The sequence below is a fragment of the Otolemur garnettii genome, unplaced genomic scaffold, assembly GCF_000181295.1.
Source record: "Otolemur garnettii isolate 467f Iridium unplaced genomic scaffold, OtoGar3 scaffold00021, whole genome shotgun sequence".
Taxonomy (NCBI): Eukaryota; Metazoa; Chordata; class Mammalia; order Primates; family Galagidae; genus Otolemur; species Otolemur garnettii.
Window position 1 is genome coordinate 23,460,834 of NW_003852416.1, and position 15,611 is coordinate 23,476,444.

The window sequence follows — 15,611 nt, forward strand, 5'->3', positions numbered from 1 at the left end:
GTGTGAGGCTCTGGGGGGTGGCTGTCACCTTTTCCATTGCGCTGACAGACTCCTGAGACATGGCTGTGCTCAGAACTGCTGTGTGGGAGTGTGTGTGCATGTGTGCATGCATCTGAGTGAGCATGTGTGCAGGAGTATGTGAGTGGGTGCCCCACATGTATGCACGCAGCTACCACAGGTTTTAGGAATAGGAAGGAAGGGAGAGCTCACTTGGACAATTTTTACTTTGAAATGAAATATTTTTCTTTGTATTTGGAAGACCTTGGTATTTACATTCAGACATTATTTTCTCTTCTAGAGTTGGTTCACCTTGGTAAACCCTTTTCTGAGAAGGGCACTGTCACAATTTTTCAGGAATTCTCAGAAACTTTCTGTCATTTGGTTTTGGTGGCCACTGTTGGGGGTAACCTGGGAATGTATTAGAGGTTAGATTGCTGGTAGGACTGTAAATTGGCTCAGCTGCTTTGCAGAACTGGCTAGCAGGATCCACTGGAGCCCAACGTCTTCACCCCATGACTCCAATGCTACGTATGTGCATTTCCTTCTACCAAAAGTCCAAGAGTATTCAAGGCATTTTCCATAATGGCCCGAAGTTGGACACAAAACCCAGATGTCCACCAACAAGAGAATGGATTGCCTAATTATGATATATCCATTTAATGAGATAAAAAAGAACAAACTACTGATATACATAACTTGGTGAATCTCAGAGATTTTTATATTAAGCAAAAGAAAAAAAAAAGCCAGACACAAAATAGAACCTACTAGTAATTTCATTTATGTGACGTTCACAAGCAAGCAGAACAAATCTTTGGTGTAGAGCTCACAACAGTGATTACTTAGGGGAAGAGGCAGGAGAGAACCTTGTTGGATAATGGAAATGTTCCACGTCTGGGTGATGGTTCAACCAGCTACACACTTAAGATTATGCACTTTGTATAAATTATGCTTCAGTTTTTAAAAAGGTTCCTATTTCAGACACTAGGCTCAATCTTGGTTTCACTACCTATTAGCTGTGAGAATTTCTACAAATTAATTAATATTGAGGATTCCATTTTCTCACTAATATAATGGCAACAATAATAAGGTCCTCTTAGCGTTTATTTTTATTTTATTTATTTATGATCTTTTTGAGACAAAGTCTTGCTCTCTTACCTGAGCTAGAGTGCTGTGACCTCAGCCTAACTCCCAGCAACCTCAAAACTTCTGGGCTCAAGTGATCCTCCTGCCTCAGTCTCCCGAGTAGCTGGGACTATAGGCACCTGCCACATCTCTGATTAATTTTTCTATTTTTAGTAAAGATGGGGGTCTCACTCTTGCTCAGGCTACTCTTGAACTTCTGAGCTCAGTCAATCCACCTGCCTCGGCCTCCCAGAATGCTAAAATTACAGGCATGAACCACTGTACCTGTCCCTTCTTTAGGTTTATATGTGATACTGATCACAACGTGGCACAGAGTGAGCGCTCAGTAAACAGTCCTTGGTATCCTCTCGTGATGGAAGGTGCCTCAGGCTCACAAATGTTAAGTGACTTGGACCAGAAACTGAAGTACTGGAATTCTAGACCAGGATTCAGACTGTGGTGCACAATTCAGGTTTAAGTTCAGCTGACAAGTACCTGCGACTAGGTGCCATGCTCCCACAGAGTTACATCAAATTCTAAATCTCCTATTTCTTTGGTGATATTGGCTCATCCTCATCCAGGAAACTGCCACTGTGCACCCTGTCCTCACCCATCAGTCTGTGTCTGGGGAGGGAGGTGTTGATGCAGGACACCCTGAGGTTACATCCCCCTGTTTCTGCAGGCCAGGGGGAGGCAGGGCGCATGCCCACCTGTACCCTCTCCTCTGGCTCCTGCCCGGCCATGTGTACCTGCAGCAACGGCATTGTGGACTGTCGTGGCAAAGGCCTCACTGCCATCCCTGCCAACCTGCCTGAGACCATGACGGAGATGTGAGTACAGGGCAGGGCAGGGCAGACGCTCGAACACAGGCTCCTGCAGATGGGCTAGCTCTGGTGGTATGTGCAGAGCTGGCTCCAGGACTGGCTCTGAAGCCCCTCAGTGGCAAATGGAGAAGACACAGTTTGCCTCCCTGGGCTGAGGGGGCTGGAAAGGGGAATCCCTCTGTGGTCCATTTGTCCAGCACAGCTGAGTGAGTCTTACCAGAATTGGTTTCTTAGCATCATTTGTGGCTGCCTTGTAGCCACGGAGTCTGGGATAATGGAACTCACATCACAGCTTTTTTCTGCCTATGCCAGCACACCTCTCCCAGCCTTCAGCTTCTAGAACGGGGAAGGGAGCAGGGACAGGAGGGGGCAAGGGTGCGTTTGGGGTGGGTGAGCCCAGCAGACAATGCCCAGGGTGGTGGTGACCTTGGCCCTTGTACTTCCCCTCTGTTCTCTCTCCAGCCGCCTGGAGCTCAATGGTATCAAGTCCATCCCCCCGGGAGCCTTCTCTCCCTACAGAAAGCTGCGGAGGATGTGAGTGCCTCTCTCTGCCAATGCAGGGCAGGAGGAAAAGCCTAGACCAGGCGCCTGATACCTCTGTACCAGGTCCTGACTCAGCCCCTCACAGCTGAGTAGCCCTGGGCTAGCCACCCTCAGGCTGCTTGTCTGTGATCTGGGGATATCGCAGTGTGGCCCTGAGGCCTGAATGGGATATTGAGCTGAGTCTGGCATGTGCCAGAGGTGGTTATCCTCCATTTCTGTGTAGGCACCTATACGAGCAATTAAGGATGGGAGGGGGCCGTAGGGGATAGTCAGGATAGGTGCCCTAAGGTCCCAAGCTGGAGCGCCCCCACCTGTACAACCCTCAGAGTCCATGGGCAATAGTGGCCCATGGATTTTTCAGCTGGATGGAAGAACTGGCCCCTCACTTTTTTAATTTCAAAAAAAACCCTGCTTCCCTTGCATCATGGTGTCTAGGAGGTAGGGAGGACCAGACAGGGGCAGTGGCCGCTGAAGGATTCAGATGTCCTCTCTCCTCCTGCTCACTTTGCAGAGACCTGAGCAACAACCAGATTGCAGAGATCGCTCCTGACGCCTTCCAGGGCCTCCGCTCCCTGAACTCACTGTGAGTAGCACCACCAGGTCCCTTGTGCCCCTTCTGGTGGGTGTGGGAGGAAGAGCAGGGCTGCGCCCCCTCTCCTCAGCAGGTCCCCTCTGACAGTAAAGAGCTTGCTGAGCTCAGCTCCCTCTTCTTACTGGCTGGGATAGGAGAAGGGACTCTAGGGCTGAGAGCATGGACGCTCTCCCTGGAACTTGGGATGCTGTCCCTGCCAGGGTGGGGATTTTCCTAGCATTCTTTGCAGCAGCCATCATGGCCCTGCCTCCCTACACCATGTGCACCCCCGGCCTGGGCTCTGGCTTCAGCTATGACATCTGCCACACTTTGTTATCTTTTATCTCAAATGTGATTAATCCCAAGATGTGGGGTGGTGTTTTTCTCTACCTCAGTGGTTCTCAACCTTCCTAATGCCACGACCCTTTAATACAGTCTCTCATGTTGTGGTGACCTCCCACCCATAAAATTATTTTTGTTGCTACTTCATAACTTTAATTTTGCTACTGTTATGAATTGTAATGTAAATATCTGATATGCAGGATGTATTTTCATGGTTACAAAGGGGTCGCAACCCACAGGCTGAGAAGGGCTGCTCTACTCCTTTCCAGTATTTCCCTTCCCTCAGGGTCTACGGGGGAGGCGGGGCCGTGTCTGTCCATGGAACATGCCGTAGGCAGGGAAGATGGGCTTTTCCCAGGAACCTTTGTTTACACCTCCCAGTTCACCAAGCCCCTCACTCTCTGAGGCCCCACACCACTTTGTCTACTCAGAGAGTGCTCTGTCATTGGGCAAACTTCCCACACTAGTGGCAGTTTGTTACTTGTTCACCTGCTCCCTGGCAGCACCGGACACATGGTTGGCATAGATTAGAGCCTTGACAAGTGGAACAGAATAGACCCCACCACTGGGGAGTGCGGGGCACCCTGAAGTTGTGCAGTGTACAACCTACACAGCTGTACATAACAGCCTGCTGATAAGTCATTGTCATTAGCTGAGGAGACCAGATCCTGGAGGCGGCCTGCCAAAATGCAGCACTCTTCCTCTGAGAAGTAACACTCTCTCAAGTTGGAATGTGGTAGTTTGAAGGGGTGAAAGATGAAATAACCCATATAAGTGAGTTTCTGTTGCTTTATGGGAACTTGGTCACAGCACTGCCCCAGCATACAGGAACCTGCATCCTGAGATCATCCAATAGGCCCCATCGACAGTGTCCACCTTGGCCACCCCTGACCTTATGTCCCTGCTCCAATTCCTGCTTCCTCTGCTTTGTTCTTCACACAGCAGGTTGAGAGACTTTGAAATGGAATCTGGTCCTGGCCCCATGGCTTCCTGATGCTAACTGGGCAAAATCCAAGCTTCTGTCCCATTTCTCTCTTCCACTCAAGCCACACGAGCCTTGTCAGCTCTCCACCTGTGCGGATCCAGATCCCACTGCAAAGCCTTTATTCCTGTGGCGTCCTCCTGGACTGAGCTAGCAGCCATGTGTGAGCAGCACACGGGGCTTTTCACTCAGTGTGAACTGTGACAGGGTAGCTTGTGGGGATCTGATCACGACATTAGGAATGCAATACGACCCCCTCCCCAAGCCCTCTGGGTGCTTTTACCTTCTGTCTGAACCCATTTTTGTTGCATGTGTTTTGTGAACTTCTGCTTTCCCCCCCGATTATACATGGAATTCATGCTCAATACAGAACACTTTGAAAATAATAAAGCATTAAAAAGAAAAAACACTTGAAGTTTCATATTGCACAGTGCTGTCTGGCATTCTATTTTTTCCCCTGTAACTTTGCAAAACTATGTTAATTATTCCCACCCATGGGGTTTTCCCTTCTTTTGACAGTCTCCTTTTAGATTCTGGAGCAGGTTAATTTCCCATGAGGTTCCCCGGAAAGGCCCTTTGCAGGCTTCCATGGGGTCCACGGTAAGGACCAGGGCTGCCTCCCTCCATCCCACAGGGTGTCTTTATGCAAAGTAGCAACTGGAGACCCTTTCTCAAGACACTTTACTGCCATCTGGGGGCAAGTTGCTGTAACACACACCATTAGAATTTGGGAAATGTAAAGGGCCTACAGGTGGTGCCATTGGGGAGGAGCACCTGCAGGGCTCTGCCAGGGCCCTAGGGGGCTGTCTTCTAACCCCTTCCTCTCATCTGCCTTTTCTCCAGGGTTCTCTATGGGAACAAGATCACAGACCTCCCCCGAGGTGTGTTTGGAGGCCTGTACACCCTACAGCTCCTGTAAGGACCAGTCCTAGGGTATCTTTGGGTGGGACCCAGGAGTGGGAGGGGGAACAGCATTCTTCTGGCCAGACTGTCCCTTTTATTCTCTTTGAAGTATGAGACTCACTGGAGGCAAGGAGCTGGGAAGATAGGCAGACCTGGTAGGGATGAAAGAGGCTGAAGGGCTCTGCAGAGGCCAAAGAGAGAGGCAGAGGAGGATTCAGAGCTGCTGGCAGGATGCTGGAGCAGAGGAGCTCCTGAGACTTGGCCCATGCCTCTGAGACTCTGTGTGGCTGGGAACAGACCTGTTTCTGCAGTGGGGCACCCAGGTCAGCTCAGCCTCTTTAAACCATGAGCTTCTAGGAGTACCTTTTCTCCCAGGACCCAAGAGGCACTAAAAACAAATAGGATCTCAGAAGCTAGCAAAAATCTGGGAAGGAGAAGGAGGCACCAGAAAGCCTTTGGTGGCTGTCTGCCTTCCCAGAATCCTGCAGGGCATCTCTAGCAGGTCCTTCAAAGAGAGGAGTGGGAGACAGTGGACTGAGATGCCCTGTCCTAGAGAGGGCCACTGCAGGGCCCAGCTCCTTTGCATGGACTGCACATCCAGCAGGCCCCTCCCTGCAGTAATGCATGCCCAGGCCCAGAAAGGTGCCCACAACATGTGATGAGTCTAGTCCCATGCCTTACCCCTCACTCCCTGGCCCTGGCTCCACCTACAGCCTCCTGAATGCCAACAAGATCAACTGTATCCGGCCTGATGCCTTCCAGGACCTGCAGAATCTCTCACTGCTCTCCCTGTATGACAACAAGATCCAGAGTCTTGCCAAAGGGACCTTCACCTCCCTGCGGGCCATTCAGACACTGTGAGTGCCTCCCTGCCCTCCCCCTTTCCCTTCCTGCAGAAAGGCTCCTGGTACATGGGCCTCATGAAGAGGGGCCATTATAGCCTCATGGTTCAGGCAGCTGTCCTGCCCTGGACTCCCATGCTCCCTGGGAGTGGTCTCTTCCAGAGGAAAGTCACAGACTCTGGGTTTAAAATCCTAGGTATGCTGTGTGACCTTGGGAAAATTAACTGGCTTCTCTGGGCCTCATTTTTATTAATCCATAAAACTGGGACACCTTCTTCATAGAGTTATTATGAAATTAAAGGAGATGCTTGTACAAAGTTTAGCTCATTGTAAATGACTGCAGTTAGTAACAATCATGATGATAGTAATTATAATAAGCCCATTGATTCTAAGACATGTTTCCACATTGACAGTCTAAAATTGGGATACATATTATAATCAATGGCATATCATTTAATTTGCAGCATTTTTGTTCTTTATTGAACAAAGAACATAAAATAATAGAGCATCTTGCAATTCATAATGTCAAATCAGATGAAATATAGTAATAACAATGATGACTAAAATTAAAAATTAGAGAGCAATAAATGTAGTAATTTTTTATAATCTTGTATGGTGGAAAATTATACCATACAAGATAATGAGCATCCAGGTGTTCATCCCCCAACCCTATCCATTCCTGTTTCCTCTGTAGCCCCTCACCATGCCACCCAAACTATTTTGGAGCAAATCCCAGGCATCATATGTCATCTACACAGACCTCATATGTATCTCTAAAAGACAAGAATATATATTTTTTTTGAGACAGAGTCTCACTTTGTCGCATTTGGTAGAGTGCCAAGGCGTTGTAGCTCACAGCAACCTCAAATTCTTAGGCTCGAGCTATCCTCTTGCCTCAGCCTCCCAAGTAGCTGGGACTATAGGCACCCACCACAGCGCCCACCTATTTTTAGAGATAGGGTCTCACTCTTACTCAGGCTGGTCTCAAACTCATGAGCTCAAGCAATCCACCTACCTTGGCCTCCCGGAGTGCTGGGATTATAGGTATGAGGCACCATGCCCAGCCTAAGAAAAGAATCTTTTAAAAACACAACCACAGCTCAGCGCCTATAGCACAGTGGTTACTGTGCCAGCCACATACACTGAGAGTGGTGGGTTCGAACCCAGCCCGAGCCAGCTAAACAACAATGACAACTGCAACAAAAAATAGCTGAGCATTGTGGCGGACACCTGTAGTCCTAGCCACTTGGGAGGCTGAGGCAAGAGAATTGTTTAAGCCCAAGAGTTTGAGGTTGCTGTGAGCTGTGACACCCTAGCACTCTAAGGAGGGCGACCTGTCTCAAAAATAAAATAAAATAAAATAAAAACACAACCAAGACACTATCAATGTATCTAAAAAATTTAATAATTCCTTAATATCATCAAATATCTAATTAGTGTTCAAATTTCTGAGTGTCTCATACAATTTTATAGCTTGAAATGAGAATTTAAATAAGGCTTATACAACTCAATGGGCTAATGTTGGATGATATAGCCCATAAATTTTAACCTATTGGAATCTGCTCCATCTCCTTTTCCCCTCGCATCTTATTTGTTGAAGACACTGCATCCCTGGTTCTGTGGGATCTGGACTTTGCTGATTGCTTCTCCGTGCTGTAGTTTCACATGTTCCTCTGTCCTCTCTATGTTCTGAAAACTGGATCCAAGAGCTGGGTCAGGTTCAGATTTTATTCATTTATTTATTTGTTGGCAAGATGACTATGTGTGCAGGAATGCGTACTTCCCATCAGGAAACACAGGCTGTCTGAGAGCCTCTGTTTTTGTAATAAAAACAGCCATTGATCTCAACGCCTGGACTCATCCGTTCCTTAGGGATCCTGAAATGGTAATATATGAATTATAACATTCCTTCTTCGTTGGCTATTGCTGTTGTGGTTATGCTTTAAGAAAAGAGTTCTTATCTTTTAGCTGGAATGCTTCCATTTAGGGAAACTTCTCCTCGCCTGCTCAGTGGTTAAACTTAGGAACTCATGGGGTCTCTTTCTTTCTACATCTTTAATTCTGAGCCGGCAGTTTGCCTGGATGTGTTGACCTGTGGGTCCTGTGGTGTGTGCTTAATTGGCATTGATGTTTAATATTGTGGCCATTGTTGTCATTGTCATCCCTGCCACTGTATATGCTGGGCAGTGTTCTCCATCAGATAATATCTGCATGGGATGCTTATCTAGGTTCAAAGCAGGTTGGGTAAAAGGTACAGCAGCTCCTGCTCCCTGGGGACTCTTCATGTCAACAGAGACGTCAGCCACAAAGACAAACTCATTACAGCCCACGCATTTGCCTATAGCCTGACTCCTGCTAATTAATTTACTTATAGCCAGGGAGAGGAAGATGGAACCCCATCGGGAAACCTTGCCAAGTATGTGAAATTAGAGGTTACAGGGAGACATTGGCAAGGTGGATTATTTTAAGCATCTGGCAGAAAGTCTAGGAGAAATGTGCTAAGGAGATTTAATGGCTAGGGACCAGGATGGGATAGAGAGAGACCCATGTGAGCCAGAGCCACTCTTCTTTGCATGTATTACCTTACTCAAGACTTAAAATGAGCTAGGTTCTATCATCCCTGATTTTATCTTTAAGGAAGCCAAAGCAGAAGGAGGTTGAGATTATAGAACATCTGATAGGGTAGGGTTTTCATCTTAGGCATCATCAAGAAATTAGTTAGCTTCCCTCTCAATTGTGCTTTTTCTATAATAATAGACCTCATTATTTAAGATCGTAAAACAAAACTGAACTTTCATGGGCACCTGTTATGATATTAACAAGCTACAATTTGGAACTTGGATAAAAGAAATATTAGTCCAAGGTGCAATCAGATATTCTTATCACAACCTCAAGTGGCTAAACTCTTGCACCGATTCTTGTTTTGTCAAATCTGAGCAGATTTAAATTCACCAAACCTTGCTTGATTTGTCCTTAGCTCCAAGAGCTGTGGCCAAGTGTCCTGGGTCACAGTATTGGTCTGGCTGCAGTTTTACTTGCCTTAAGAGATTTTACTTTTTTTTTTTTTTTTAATAACAGCTTTATTGAGGTATGACTTACATGCATAAAGCTCACCTGTTCTAAGGGTACAATTCACGATTTCTAGTAAATTCACAGAGTTGTTCAACTATTACAATTCAATTTTAGAGCATTCCCATCACGCCCCACCCCCAAATCCCTTGTGCACTTTTGTAATTAATCCCCATTTCCAGACTTAGCCGCTGGCGATCACTCATCTATTTTCCATCTCTGTAGATTGCCCCTTCTGGACATTTGATAAAAATGGAATCATGTAACACACCATCTTTTGTAACTGGCCCCTTTCACTTAGCACAATGTTTTTGAGATCCATCCATATTGTAGCATACATTGAGACTTCCCCCCTTTCCATTGCCGCACTATTTCCCATTGCATGAAGAGACCACATTTTGTTTATCTGTTTACATGATGGACATTTGGATTATTTCTGCTTTGGAGTCATTCTGGATAATACTGCTATGAATATTCATTTATAAATCTTTGTGCAAAGAAACATTTTCATTTCCTTTGTGACTTCTGGGTCATAAGGTTAATTTATGTTTAACTTTGAAAGAAACTGCCAGGATTTTCCAAAGTAGCTGTACTAATTTATGTTTCCACCTGCAGTGTATTCAAAGGGTTCTAGTTTCTCCACATCCTCATCAACAATTAGCATTGTAGCTTTTTTTTTTTTTTTGTCTTTTTGATTATAGCCATCCTAGGGGATATGAAGTGGTATCTCAGTGTGATTTTAATTTGTGTTTCCCTAATATTAATGATGCTGAGAATCTGCCCCCAAAGATTTTTTAACTGTGACTCTTTAATACATATTATGAGAAAGACAGTAAGAATCAGTCCTCTCTTCCTTTCCTTCCACTATCAAAAATGTTCAGGGACAGAACTGTGTGGCCACATGCACAGCACATTTCTGGGTGTGCCTTTAACATGATTATCTTTTATCAGACAGATTTTTTTCCTTCCTCCTGAGAATTTTTCCTCCCCAGCTCCCTGCCCTTTGAAACTGCAGAGAGGAGTAGCAGAGCCAGCTAGGCCAGCAAAGTGCCACATTAGCATCCCCACCAGGGGCCAGGGGTAGATCCCAGGAGGTGAGTGACAGGCAGAGAGTGACTGAGGTCTGCACTGAGCTGGGCATAGACCTCTGCTTGGAGAGTTCTGCAGTCTCTAGTAGAGGGCTGTGCAGAGACCGACGAGTCAGGTGGTCTGAACTGATGGCAGGTAGGTGGAGGAAGAGTGGCTATGGCATGGGGAGTCCCTCAGAGCTGGCCTACTGTTCTGTCTCACTGCACTGCTATGTGGAAACGTTGGCTCTCAGGCATGGCAGCCAGACAGATGCTAGAATGCTCTTCCCTGGCTGTCGTGGTTTGAACAGCCACCAGCAGGGGGTATGCCCTGTGCTGGGGTGGCCCAGACACACGTGGGCACACCTGCTGCTGGGGAGCTCAGATATGGCTCGTCTGAGCCTGCAGGCAGCCCAGTGAGAGGATATGAACGATTCCTCAGCAGGGAGCTACTCAGTAATGTTTTCTGAGTTTTCCTTGTGTCAAGGGTCGGCCTGCAAAATGGACAAGGAGAGGCAGCTGCTATGGCTGGGAGAGGATGGTGACTCCCTGTGAATCCCAGGGACTCCAGCAGGCCCAGCCCTGCCACCCCTGGCCTCATACCCCTCTTGGAGAAGGTCTGTAGGACACAGGCTGCTGTAGTCTGAATTGCAGGAAAGGGGACAAACCAGAGCCCTGGCTGCTGGCAAGGTCAAAGGTGATGGCCAGGGTATCAATGGGTCTGGGTTCTGTAGCCCTCTCTGGGCCTTGGCTTCCCTGCCTCTGAAAGGCCAGCAGTGCTCTGGCCAGTCTCTAGGCCCCTCCTCCCTCCACCTGTGCTTATGAAATGAGGGTAGGGGAGGGCAGGGTGGGTTGAAAGCAAGGGGACAGAATGAGGCTTGGCAGGGACTGTGATATGGACAGCAGGAAGCTGCTGAGTTCTTCCAACTGTGGGGTGCTAGCAGGACTGCTCTACAGGTGGTAGGGTGCACCCTGGTGGGACACACCCGTTTCTCCACATGGCCAGCCTGGGACTCCAGGCCACCAGCAGCTGCTTTGGCCCCAACAAGCAGAGAGGCCTCATGCAGGAGGAGGTCAGCACAGGTCTGCAGCCCTCATCTCTGATGGCTGACCTGCTGCTTTGGACAGGCATCTGGCCCAGAACCCTTTCATCTGTGACTGTAACCTCAAGTGGCTGGCTGACTTTCTGCGCACAAATCCCATCGAGACGAGCGGGGCCCGCTGTGCCAGCCCCCGGCGCCTCGCCAATAAGCGCATTGGGCAGATCAAGAGCAAGAAGTTCCGGTGCTCAGGTAGCTGCCCCCTGCCTGCCTACCCATCGTCAGTCTGCTCAGGGACCAGGTGCTGTGTCCTAGATCACTGTCACCAGGGTGTCCGAATGCTAGACTTGGATCTGAGGGGTTGCTCAGTATCACCTCATTCTGCAGGTCCTGGAGGGAAGACCAGGCTAGTTCTTGTTTATACCCTGCTTTCACGCCTTTTAAGACACCTGGGAGGTCCGGGGACAGTCATCAGTGAGATAGGAGCCTCCTTTAGGCTTGGGACGACAGAAACGGCCTCCCAATGGCAGTCCCCACAGCTGGGACATGTAGGTCAGCTTCTGAGCCCAGATCCTGGCCAGAGCTGATGCTCCCATGCTCTTCACCAAAGTCAGCACAGTCTCACCTCACGTCCTTGCAAATGAGAGGTCCATGGTCTGGACGCTCCTGTGAGAGCTGGGACGCACTGCTGCCCCAGCATCGGCCTGGGCGAGGAATGCGAGGGAAAGGCCTTCTGCATGCAGGGGCTGGGCACGTGGGCTCTCAGGCCCTGATTGGAGCCCTAGTCGCGTTCCTGGGGTGCCCTCAACTGGGCAGTGGGCAAGACTAGGCTGTATCTGCCTCATGATGTTTCTGCTTCTCTCCCCAGCCAAAGAGCAGTACTTCATTCCAGGTAGGAAACAGGAACCAAGGCCAGCCTGGGGGGACAGTGGGAGTGGGTGGACAGCCTGGGAGCCTGGGAGACGCTGACTCTGGGTTGGCCCAGGCTGCTAGGAGCCTGCCCTGCTGTCAGCCCCGACGCCGCCCTCTCCCTGCAGGCACTGAGGATTACCACCTGAACAGCGAGTGCAACAGCGATGTCGTCTGTCCCCACAAGTGCCGCTGTGAAGCCAGCGTGGTGGAGTGCTCCAGCCTGAAGCTCACCAAGATCCCTGAGCGCATCCCTCAGTCCACGGCCGAGCTGTAAGGGTCCCTAGTCCCTCCACGCCCCTCACCTACTCCCAGCTCCCACTGACCCTCCTGGGTCTACTCTGAGCTTTCTTCTGGTCCAACCCTGTCAGGAGGACCACTGGAATGCCAGCTGCCCACTGACACGGTCGGTGACACCCAGGGCAGATCACCCACCTGAACCAGGGGTGATACTCCTCAATAATGCTTTTGTCTTCTTTTGGGGGACCTGACTCTAAAATTCCTTATTATTTTTATTTCTCTAAAAATATGAATTTGTGTACATATATATATACACACATAGATTGATGCCTGCTGACATCTCTCATTCATGTATGTAAATGTTCATGGCATTTTAATGTTAAAGACTTCCCCGTTCACCTCCTCCCCCAGTGCTGGGCCCAGCCTTCCTTTGAAATAGGATCAACTTGCCTTGTCGGATAAATTCTACCAGGAGTCCCCTCTGAGTCCCAGATATTTTCAATTAGGAAGATACTTTGATGTCCATCACTTATGGATGTGCAAGTTCATTCATTGCCTCTTACAGACGATTGAACAACAATGAGATTTCCATCCTGGAGGCCACTGGGATGTTTAAAAAACTTACACATCTGAAGAAAATGTGAGTCGGTCATGGGCTGGAGGTGCCTATCGGATATTGGCCTGGGATGGGGTTGGAGGAGCTCCCTTTGGGGGATGGGCTCTGTGCATGGGGCTGTTGGATACAGGAAGGGAGGGGCTGGAGCTCCTGGGAGCAGGCCATGTGTAATCCCCTCACTGACTCCCCTCCCAGAAACCTGAGCAACAACAAGCTATCAGAAATTGAAGACGGGGCCTTCGAGGGTGCAGCCTCCGTGAGCGAGCTGCATCTGACAGCCAACCAGCTAGAGTCCATCCGGAGTGGCATGTTCCGGGGGCTGGACGGCTTGAGGACCCTGTGAGTGCAGGGCTGGGGAGCAGGGTGGGCCAGCTGGGTGAGGGAGGCAAAAACAAGGGAAAGGAAGAGAGAGGAGGGGAAAGCCCCTTTCCTGGCCCCAGTTTGCAGGAGGCTAGGGACAACTGAGTATCCTCACCATGGTGGGACAAGTAATTGAATGTTGGTGACTCCGTGATGAGGTCCCTTGTTGAAGGAATAGGAGCATGTGGGTCCTCCAAGGGACTCGTGGCCCTTTGGTCAGGTTGCAAGAACACAACATGTGTTTGAGCATGGCCAACCCTACCACATGGCAGGAGGGGCTGAGTAACATTGCCAAGGTGACTCTGTGGGTGTAGATGGGGGAGCAGAGATGTGGTATCACCCCTGGGATTCTGGGATCCCATAACCCAGGGCTCAGCCGGAGTTAACCAGACCCCAGGAGCTCAGTGGGATCCTGAGGTCACCCAGCCCTTTGTGAGGGCTGCAGGGAGCCCCTCCCTCTGCTCAGGCAGTGCCAGATCTTCAGATGATCCTTTGGATGTTTAGCGTGTCCAGTAGATAGTTCAGTCCAGTGGGACCTCCCATAGAGATGGAACTGTTCCCTGTCTGTGCTGTCCAATCCAGTTACCACATGTGTCTGTGGAACATTTGAGATGTGGCTAGCGCTACTGAGGTGCTGAGTTTCGAATTTCATTTTAATAAGTTTAAACCTAAAAAGCTACATGTGGCCAGTGGCTACTCTATCAGACAACATGGCTTTAGAAGCCACCCGCCTGGGTTAAAGCCCCAGCTCTGCAGCAGGGTATGCACTTGTCTTCTGAGCATGTGTCATTGAATTTGTGGAAGGTAAGTGAGTGTGTGACAGGACTCCCTATGGGTTTTTGTTTGTTTGTTTTACAAAAAGGGGATTTGATTATGCACTGTGTGTTGCAGCTTGCATTTTCTGCTTATGAATATCCATGACCATCTTGCCAGGCCGTTCCTGTGGGCGTTCTTCATTATGCTACATACTTGTCTAGTTAATTCTGGAATGAGGGTGCTGCCGGCAATCTGACCAGTCAGTGTGCTCCTTGTAGGGAAGACATGGCTGGGGACAGAGGGAAAGGGAAGGGCCCATGCCCCACAACCATCTGGATGGGACCATTATTAATTGTCCCTATATTTTTTATAGATAAAATATACATCTATATACCCGCACACATGCACACATACACACACACGTGCCTGCATATGTACAAATATATTTTAATGAATCCTATCATTTTATTTTATTTGGTAACCTGATTTTTCCTGAATATGACACCTTTATGTATCATTAAAAATGTTTTACATCATCATTTTACATGACTCTATATTATATAGTTATTGGCAATTTAGGTGGTTTCTAATTTTTAATTATAAGTAATGTTACAATTAATATTTCCATTAGTCAGTTCAGGCTGCTATAGAAAGTATCATAGACCAGGGTGAACAGCAGAAATTTATTTCTTACAGTCTGGAGCCTGGAAGTCTGAGACTAGGGTGCCTGCATGGTTGGGGTCTGGTGAGGGTCCTTTCTGGGCTGCAGACTTCTGACTTCTCCTTGTGTCCCCACATAGTAGAAAGAGGATGAGAGAGCTCTCCGGGGTCTCATTTATAAGGGTGCTAATCCCATTTGTGAGAGGTCCACCCTCATGACCTAATTGCCTCCCATACCCCATCTCTAATGCTGCCACACTGGGTTCAGGATTTCAGCATATGAATTTGAGGGGGTATAAACATTCAGTCTGTAGCAGTATCTTTATCATGAAGTTCTGTGCCCATCCATGATTAGTCCCTTATGATGAATTCCTTAAAAAGACTAGCCAGTGAAAGCATGAAGTGCCTTTTGGAGGATTTTGGTGCATCTCACTAAACACTCTTCAGGGGAGGTACCAAGTCATTCTCCTACCTGCAGTGTACAGAAGTACACAGGGCCCATGCAGATGCTGGGCATTATTATTATTATTATATTTCTCATTCTTTAAAAATTTGGCATACAAAAGTTCAATATTGCTTAAATATCTTTGATTACTAATAGATTTGAACACATTTTGTGAATGTTTATAAGCCACTTAAATTTCTTTTGCGAAGGCTCGGCACCTGTGGCTCAATCAGCTAAGGCGCCAGCCACATACACCTAAGGTGGCGGGTTCGAATCCCCAGCCTGGGCCTGCCAAACAACAATGACGGCTGCAACCAAAA

At 48.3% G+C, this 15,611-nt stretch overlaps 1 protein-coding gene across 1 annotated transcript in view; it reads left to right on the forward strand.

Moving 5' to 3' along the window:
* SLIT1 (slit guidance ligand 1) overlaps window positions 1-15,611 on the forward strand; it is a 167,781-nt gene that overhangs the window by 115,092 nt on the left and 37,078 nt on the right. Inside the window, exons 9-18 of the mRNA XM_003787301.2 lie at window positions 1,805-1,952; window positions 2,409-2,480; window positions 3,001-3,072; window positions 5,228-5,299; window positions 6,001-6,144; window positions 11,394-11,557; window positions 12,174-12,197; window positions 12,343-12,487; window positions 13,020-13,094; window positions 13,266-13,409. Coding sequence (XP_003787349.1) covers window positions 1,805-1,952; window positions 2,409-2,480; window positions 3,001-3,072; window positions 5,228-5,299; window positions 6,001-6,144; window positions 11,394-11,557; window positions 12,174-12,197; window positions 12,343-12,487; window positions 13,020-13,094; window positions 13,266-13,409 — 1,060 coding nt within the window. The remainder of the gene's footprint in view (window positions 1-1,804; window positions 1,953-2,408; window positions 2,481-3,000; window positions 3,073-5,227; window positions 5,300-6,000; window positions 6,145-11,393; window positions 11,558-12,173; window positions 12,198-12,342; window positions 12,488-13,019; window positions 13,095-13,265; window positions 13,410-15,611) is intronic.